At 39.0% G+C, this 8,459-nt stretch overlaps 1 protein-coding gene across 2 annotated transcripts in view; it reads right to left on the reverse strand.

Annotated features, from left to right (window-relative positions):
- Positions 1-1,317: 1,317 nt before the first annotated feature.
- LOC107707128 (AT-rich interactive domain-containing protein 5B) overlaps positions 1,318-8,459 on the reverse strand; it is a 28,998-nt gene continuing 21,856 nt past the window's right edge. The window contains exons 4-11 of one of the 2 annotated variants that reach the window (XM_016511034.1): positions 7,543-7,779; positions 6,679-6,794; positions 5,652-5,799; positions 5,461-5,513; positions 5,234-5,331; positions 5,045-5,136; positions 4,986-5,011; positions 1,318-2,944 (exon numbers count right to left, since the gene is read on the reverse strand). In XM_016511034.1, the coding sequence (XP_016366520.1) occupies positions 1,625-2,944; positions 4,986-5,011; positions 5,045-5,136; positions 5,234-5,331; positions 5,461-5,513; positions 5,652-5,799; positions 6,679-6,794; positions 7,543-7,779 (2,090 nt within the window). In that variant the 3' untranslated portion in view covers positions 1,318-1,624. Of the gene's footprint in view, positions 2,945-4,985; positions 5,137-5,233; positions 5,332-5,460; positions 5,514-5,651; positions 5,800-6,678; positions 6,795-7,542; positions 7,780-8,459 lie in introns of both variants that reach the window. The other variant, XM_016511033.1, reaches the window with a different exon arrangement.

Here is an 8,459-nt window from a genome sequence, read left to right on the forward strand (position 1 = left end):
ACTAAAAACGGAGAAGACTTGGACTATGCTCATAAACCTTGCGTGCGGTATACAAACGAACATGGAACAATACATGTATTAATCTGTGTTAATATTAGTTAATAAAAAGACAAATGTTCGGTGTTTGTTCATGTTTTTGTTGCTGTTACGTGACGTAGCGGTGTCTGACTAGGGGCGAGACGTGGGCTGATGACGTCATCGTTTCACTATAAAATCATAAACAATGTGATATCTCTAAAGTGTAAGAAGCTTTGAGGTATTTACATTTTTGCATTTATTTCAGCAAAATATAACAATTCAAGTATATATATATATATATATTATTATTATAAATATTCAGTGTTTAAACATGTCTCCAAATGACGATCTGTCACAGAGTCCATGCCCCATTAGCATAAGCATGCAAAATAAGGAAAAAAATATTTTTTGTAACTTGGTGGGATTTCAAAAGTTTATACATTAACATTAAATAGAGATTAGCGTTCTGTTTGGCTGCCTTTCAAGTACAGAAATTAAATGAAAGAAAAATACGACCAACAGATTAATAAAGAATGATCACACAAATGTTTTACATAAGCAATTAATTACTGTTCATTATAGCAAACTGAGTGTACATTATGAAAATATAATTTGTCATCTGTAAACCTGTGAAATACATTGCATTAAGAGAGGTCAGTCTAAAAGAAGGAGTGAAAAGCAATTTAAGTTATCCATTTTCTCAAAACCGGTGGCTCTACATCAGTCTCTTTGTAAACACACATCAATGATGTCTATAAATGATGTCACAAATAGTAATTACCTACAATATATGACTATATGTTCATAAAAATGCACTTTTAAAATGATAAAAAAGGAAATTTGCATTGGGTCCCAAAATATGCATACTATTTGCACAATACAGTACATTGTTTTAAAATGAGTAGCTACGGAAAACATGATACAATCCAGCACAGAGGTCATATGGTGGCTTTTTCTTAAATAGCGAAGTTCAACAAATACACACAAAGAGGAGAAAAATCACACTGCCTAAGAACAGTAAAGTAGAACTGAGATAAAGGAATAAAACAGATAAATAATATAAGAGTATGACCTACACCCACAAAAAGAAACTGCTTTCATCATAAAATAAAAACAAATTACCATTTATTAACAAAGCATTTATGTCTAAGAAAAAATACAGTAGCTGACCAAATCTTCTGCAATGATGTCACAATATGTTTTTGATATCTGGATCCAAGAGTAACCAGACCCAGATTCTGTGTCCTTGTTATTCTTAAATACCTGTATTAAAAAAAAAAAGAAAAAAGAAATCAAATGCTCTATGAGTCATGTGTCCTTTATTGGCTGGCCATTTGATGATCCACTAACTACAGCATATGTTTCAACTTAAAAGTACTAAAATATAGACTAATCAAGTTCAAGGCACCTTATCTTTGGTAGAACCATGGCCACCTGCATCAGTTCAAAGTTTAGTAGTGTTTTAAAAGCAGGTACTTAGCAGATAGCAATGCATCTGAAGAACTGTCTCTTTGATCATACACAACACAAACGTGTCCATGAGGAAGGCAGAGCAGACAGGAGTGATAAAGTACGCAAGCGTTAGTAATGCTCTCATGCCTGCATGCTAACAGCTTGATGGCTTTGAAAGGAGGGAACTAGAGAGTACTTTGAGAGAGGAAACTGTGTCCGACTCTTTGATGTCATCAGTAGGTACACACTGTGAGTAGAGGTCACTGTTTGGTTGAGGTTCTAGATCTGGATGCAGAGATGCACTCTCTGTCACTGCGATTGAGCTGGTCTTCTCTTCTCCTCGTTTCAGGTGATACATACAAGGTAGAGTGTCTGGGGAAGCACCAATACTGGAGGGCTTTTCAGGGGGGACATCCAATTTGGGCACTAAGGTGAAACAAGTGGCCTCAGGAAGAGTCAAAGCCACATTGGTCCTGTCCTGAACTAAAGCTCTGGCCCTGCTGGGAGAGCTAAGATCAGCTGGCTCATCTTGGTTCAAAGGCACCAGAAGGGACGTGCCATTCCACTTCAGAGATACTCCGAGATCCTCAGCTTCCATCTTTGGCCTTTTGGTCATTAACTGGTCATCCCGACTCTGCAGTTCTGTGAGCTCCACGTCTCCAGCAGACCCCTTGGTAATGGCTCGCTTGCTCAGGTTCAGTGGGAGGGATTGGTCTTGAGGAATACTGCCATTGGGTTGGGAGGTCTTGCCGAGATCCTGAGCCAGAACTTCAGAAAGTCGCTTGGTGAAGGTGTTCATGTGTGCCGAGCCAAGACGGGTGCGCATCAGTTGACGCAGCTGCAGACTACAGCCAATGTCCAGTGGGAGGATCCTAAGAGGGGGCAGGGGAGCTCTAGTCACGGCGAGTCTTCCGTACTGGGATGAGGCATCTGAACTACACCCTGAACACTGGTGCTGGGGACTCTCAAGAGTCTCAGGCGTATGGACTTTGGGCTGATGCCCCATAATTGTCTGGTGGGGCGTGGAAGAATCTTGAGGAGTTACCTTGTGAGTACTCGCTCCATTAAGACCCAGACGGGCTCGGAAGAGGTCCAAAGGACACAGTCCTTTAGTGGGACTGCATCCTTCCAAGGAACCACCTGCCAGCAATTTGCAAGGAACTGACAGAAAGGAAGGAGCTTGAGGTTCTACAGTCTCCATCTTCACATCTCGCCCCAACACAGGTTGGTGGGGCACCGGTGTAGAGGATACGAGCGACAGACCTTGGCCATGAGGATGGTTGGTGAGCTTTAGTTCTTGAAAAATAGTCAATGGTTGGACAATCTCTTGATGGGGTCTTGCTGGTTTTTCTAAGGGAGGTTTGGGGTGCAAGGGTGGTCTTCCAACTCTGCCTTTGGACAGAACCTTGGCATTGCGTTTTCCAGGTGGTCTTCCTCTTTTACGTACAACAACAGCACCATCTTGTGGTGAGGCCTGAAAAAGTAGCACAGAAAAGAAACTTAATTTTCATTCTACTGATGTATTTTACACAATAAAATCGGCAATGCTTTCCAGATCTAGTAAGATCTAATATGATAGGTTGCAGTGGTGGGCTTTGAGGGCCAGCAAGGCCTTGTCTGCTGGCCTAAACACTATCAGAATCACTGACTTAGTTTTAATATATTTTTTCCATGAATGTGTATTAAATTATTCCCAATAGACTATTCTCTTAATTTCATAGCTTTTCTCTTGGTTGCGCTGCTTCCAGTGGTGTATGTTTATATTACAGCTTTTATCCAATCATATTTCAGCAATCATGTGTTGCCATGGTCAAAGCAATCTGCCTTGGGCCTTCAGAATCAACAGTGTGGCCGCCTGTTGCTTAAAATAAATGGCAATGAAATCGTAGCTTTAACCAATCAGATTTTGAGTTTGCGACACCGGGGCCATCTAGCAGGCGTCCAGTAACGTCTGCATTTTCACATCCTTTGATTGGATGGTCAGAGAGCGTACTAGTAGTCAGAGCTAGCAAGCAGCACACTGTAAATCATTTTTGTTGTTTTCACAGTATTATTACTGTATTCTCAGGTTTCTTTCTTTATGCGTTGTGTACAGAATAGGGCCTTTCGCACTGCTTTAGTTCCAGAACTAAATGTACAGTACTAAAGTACTGGGACGATTTTGCGCGAACTATTTCCCAGTACTATTTAAAGGGTTGCATTCGCACCGAGAGTGTGTACTAAGAAGTGACGTAAGCCGGTCGACAGTGTTGTCATTTGTGCGCGGCGTTCAACAACAAAAACAAAGAAGAACAACATTAACAGGAGGATGGAGGACGCTGTGATCGGAGCTGTGTTTTTGTTGTGTCTCGCGGGTTTCACAATAATGGACATGGAAAGTCGACGTATACGTAAAGTGATTGAAAGAACGGAAAGGTGGACTAAGATTCTCCAACGACAACTGGCAGTGCTACATTTGCTACAAGTGCCTGCACTTCAGCGTCCGTCCATCTATCGCTGATCTCCATACTTGCGAAATAAGTTGACACAATGTTTACAGTATGTTTACACAGCATTTTAATGGTACTATGAAAAGGTTCCCGCGGTGCGAAAGGCCCTTATGTTATTGTAGATTTTCAATGCATTCTGGGAACATATTAGCCTACTGTAAATCTAAATACAGTAGTACTAAATGACCATGAAAAACAACCAGCTAGTTAGCTGTGCTAACTAGTATTTTCCTCCCGCAGAGCGCTGGCAGACTTGCGGGGAGACTCGTGAAGACGAAAAGCCGTACGAGTATGTTAAATTGTTAGATCAACTTTAAAACACATGTTGTCGCCCTATTTGTTTTATACTAATGTTATTTGCAAGGTATAAATACGTTTGAGTTAATAAATGTCTGTAAGAACATCAGGGTGGACTATATTTTTTGTCATTTTATTAGGTTAATGTTGATGCTTCAGCTTAGAGATGATGTATGTGGTGTAGCTGTGGCTGCAGTGAAAGGAGACTTGTTGAATTGTGTTAATTGGGTTTCTTGCTTTAGTAATGGCATTCATTCTCATTACATGAGATACCTATCTGTGATGCAATGACATGTTATACTGCATTTCTGTATAATATTGATGGTTTCTATAGCCGTGGTGTCATAATGATGGTATTGAGAGGTCGATTAATTCAGGTGAAGGCCTAGGTTTGAAATGCACGGGCTGCCACTGATTACACAATCTGAGAGTAAGAGTGTGTGGCTATTTTTGTCAGTCCTGATATCAAACCTTTCTTAAAGTTTTGTTTAAGATTGCTGCACAAATATTTAAATTATTTTTTTCTACAGCAGTGTGGCATAACGTATATCAAATAAATGGCACATATGAACAAAGCAAACTGTGATTTGTCACATCACATGTTAGTCAAGCAGCTCTTCCCGTGTGGCTTAATCGTTTTTAACTATTTTATTCACAGTACTTGCATGCAACGAATCAAAAGGATCAGCATTTCTCTTTTCTTGTGCTACAGACAAGTAAAATCCTTACCTGGTTGGTAACTGCATTCTTTTTTGGGCTGTTTGACACCCCTCTGCCCTGCACAGTCTTTTTGATGATAGTGGGTGAGACAAATGTAGCTCTAGGCTTGCCAAGTTCTGTGTTTTCTCCCCTTACATGCAGTTCATAAGGGAGCATCAGCCTAGAATTGATCGACAGAAAAAATGATAAATCAGTTGAAAGAAGCCCTTTAATACAGCAGGAATAAAATGTTGCTGTAATCAGAGCCTCACACTCACCTTTCATAATGCCGCCTGGTGCAGGTGGCAGCGCTGGTGCTGCCTGGGCTTCCACCCAACTCATTGTACACGATCTTCCACAAACGATGCGATGTCACCTGCAGGTGATGGGGAGGACAATTACTCCCACTTACACTACTGAGATCACCGCTATCACTTTCATTCTGTTATAATGCATTACAGCTTACTCAGCAGGGCCAAGTAATGAAACGACATGATAAACGTACCCTCTCATAGCCCCCCAGCCTTTTTACAACTGAATACATGAGGAAGAGGTCAACTGTGGACAAATAGTAAGACAGCTTGGTTAATTATTTAGTTAAGTTAGAAAAAAAATTACATAGAAGTGATTCTAGTAAGTGACTGGTGCTCAGTTTCTGCTAAATTTCCACATGTAAAAGCAGTCATATATACATACTCTTTTTGAAACCCAGGTTGGGAACTTTGCTTATAGGGGAACCCCTGTGCTCCATAAAGAAATACAGCTGATCCAGGAAGAGCTGCTCCCCTGGATGTGGGAGCCAGTTCCCATCCCAATGCATCTCCACACTGCCCATCACATTCTCCTACAGGAATCAGTTAGAACACATTAGAAGGTCTTTCTTTCAATAACTGCTAAATAGGAACATTATGGTGTGGTCACATTAGAGAAAAAAGTCCATTGTCTATTGTCAGTATTGTAGTGATATATGAAGCACAATTCCTCCCATTCAAACCAAGCAGCTTTCTGTTGGTCAATGCAGTGAATCAGTGTGTCCAACTTGAAGCCGTTGCGAAATCTGCGTTGGGAAATCTTTTACTTTGACGCAAAATTCCAAACTGAATGGATTTCTTTTGAAATGAGTGGATATCACCTGTGAAAATTTGCTGAACAACGGCAATCCCATTGAACACTTTTATAGACAATGCAAAAACTTTTCAATATAGACTTACCATAAGCATGAAATTGCTAAGCTACGGTATATACTTGTGTAGAGGCCACAGGCAATTGTAATTTTAACTTTTAAAATGATACTACCCAGCAAGCAGGGTTGTTTTGGCAGTGTTAGCTATTTTAATTTTAATTGTATATGCTTGTATTTATATATTTTAAAACACACACAAAAATACAAATTTGTTTTCATAAAAGTAGCTGTCTTACTGGAACTACTTAGCCTTGTACCTTTTCTGTTTTTCTTGTCTCTTTAATAATATAATATAATATAATATAATATAAATGCACAAGATTATGACCAAAGAAAATGACAGTAAAGAGACAAAAAAGACACAAATGTTGTGAAAGGAAGTCAAGACATCAAAGTAAAACAAAACAGGAAGCACACAGTGACGTCACAGTACACTTTTCACCATTTGTTTAAAATCTTAAAACATCCTGTTTAGCCATCAGAATTGTATTCCATAAAGATGCCTGTAGATCAAATTGTGTTGCAAACTCCACAGCATACCTTCATCCTTTCCATCCATGACTCTGATAAATGGTTATGGTTTTGCTGATCAGCACCTTTGCCATCCCTGCCCTTTCTTTTACGAGGTCGCCCCTTCAGACTGAGAGAGGAGCATCCTGGGACAGAAACGTATAGCATCCTTAGGGCAACAGTACTCCACTTTTTTCCTTATGACATTTGTAATCTCATTTTACAAAAAGTCTCATTTGACTAAGTAGTGTGGACATTATTAAAGTTCAAAGAATGCAACCAAGAAAGCAACCATTTCGAGCATTTAGTTGAGTTAAAATTAAAATCAAAGAATATACACTACAAAGTGGAGTTGTCACAATACCAAAATTTTATAATAAATACGACTACAAGTGAAATTACACTTTTCTCAATGCCAATAACAAGGTATTAAACACTATTGAATGCACTAATTTTTAGTCAAATATTAATATAAATGAATTCAAAAAAATATATAATGCAGCCTTTAAGTATTTCTCAATTAAGTAAAGACTCCTTCAAATATTTTATGCAATTATTCAACTAAAGGTAATAGCATAGCAAGTAACAAATAAATCAATTAGTGAACAGATAAAAACAACAGATTTTTAACAAATCACAGTCTACTAAAGAAAACTTCTATCACAACTTAAAGGTCTTCTATCAACATAACTTAAGTGACATTACTTAAGATGACATGAAGTGACATTACATGCCTAAATTTTGGACCCTGTGTACACTGTATTGTAACACCCAAGTTATATATTAGTCATTTAGAATGTCTTTCATTTAAATAATAAACATTTGACAACTGAATTAGCCTGCCAAATCACAACAAAGTTTATAGTCACAATCCAACAAGAGTGTAGTACTCACCAAGCTGTGTCAGAATGCTAGCATTGCTGTCTAGAGTAGGATGGTTGAAAGTATCCTGGCAGTAGAGGACTCGTGTGTTGTGAAGGGCCACTTTTATCCCCCCTAGAGCCAGCAGGTGAGGGTCCTGCAGACTAGGGGAGATAGCCTGATCTGGGACACGTCTTTGAAGGGAACGAAAGCGGCAGTACTGGGGGTAACTGAGAACCTTAACCTTCTGCTGTAATACTAGAGGCTCATCTGCAAGAAATCACAAAACAAAAGTGTCAGTCCATACTAGAGCCCGACCGATATGGGTTTTTTGGGGAGTAAAAAAAAAGGTCGATACCGATATATCGGCCGATATTCTTTGTGTATATTATAGTACAGTACCAGTCAAAAGTTTGGACACTTTCCCATTCGTGTGTCCAAACATTTGACTGGTACTATATATAGAATACAGTATATACATAAACAGAATATATATACATAAACACATTTTTTGCAATGATCACTCAAATGTGGTGATCAAACACTTTTGTGACAAACACTATAATGACGTGACAAAAATATGTAATGGAGGCAGGGCATTTAACAATTTAACAAACTATTCAAAATGAGTCTGACATCAGTGCACTGAACAGTAAAGTTGAAGTTTATTCAACTTTAATTCAATTCAATTCCATTCAACTTTATTCCGTTGAAGTTTATTTCACTTCGGAACATTCATTCACGGATTTGCGCTACTGTCTTCACACACAGACAAAACTTACTAGAGAAGTGTGAAGTGTGACAATATACCTCTGTAAATAAATATAAATTCACGTCTCGCGCACTTTAATGCCCTTTGAATGTAACGTGTACGTTCCCTTGGAACTGGAATCATGGCGGAATTTCATGTGAAGTCCACTTCGCAGGGCACTTACGGTCGAATAAGACAA

Source organism: Sinocyclocheilus rhinocerous, unplaced genomic scaffold, assembly GCF_001515625.1.
Source record: "Sinocyclocheilus rhinocerous isolate Xijiao unplaced genomic scaffold, SAMN03320098_v1.1 scaffold535, whole genome shotgun sequence".
Taxonomy (NCBI): Eukaryota; Metazoa; Chordata; class Actinopteri; order Cypriniformes; family Cyprinidae; genus Sinocyclocheilus; species Sinocyclocheilus rhinocerous.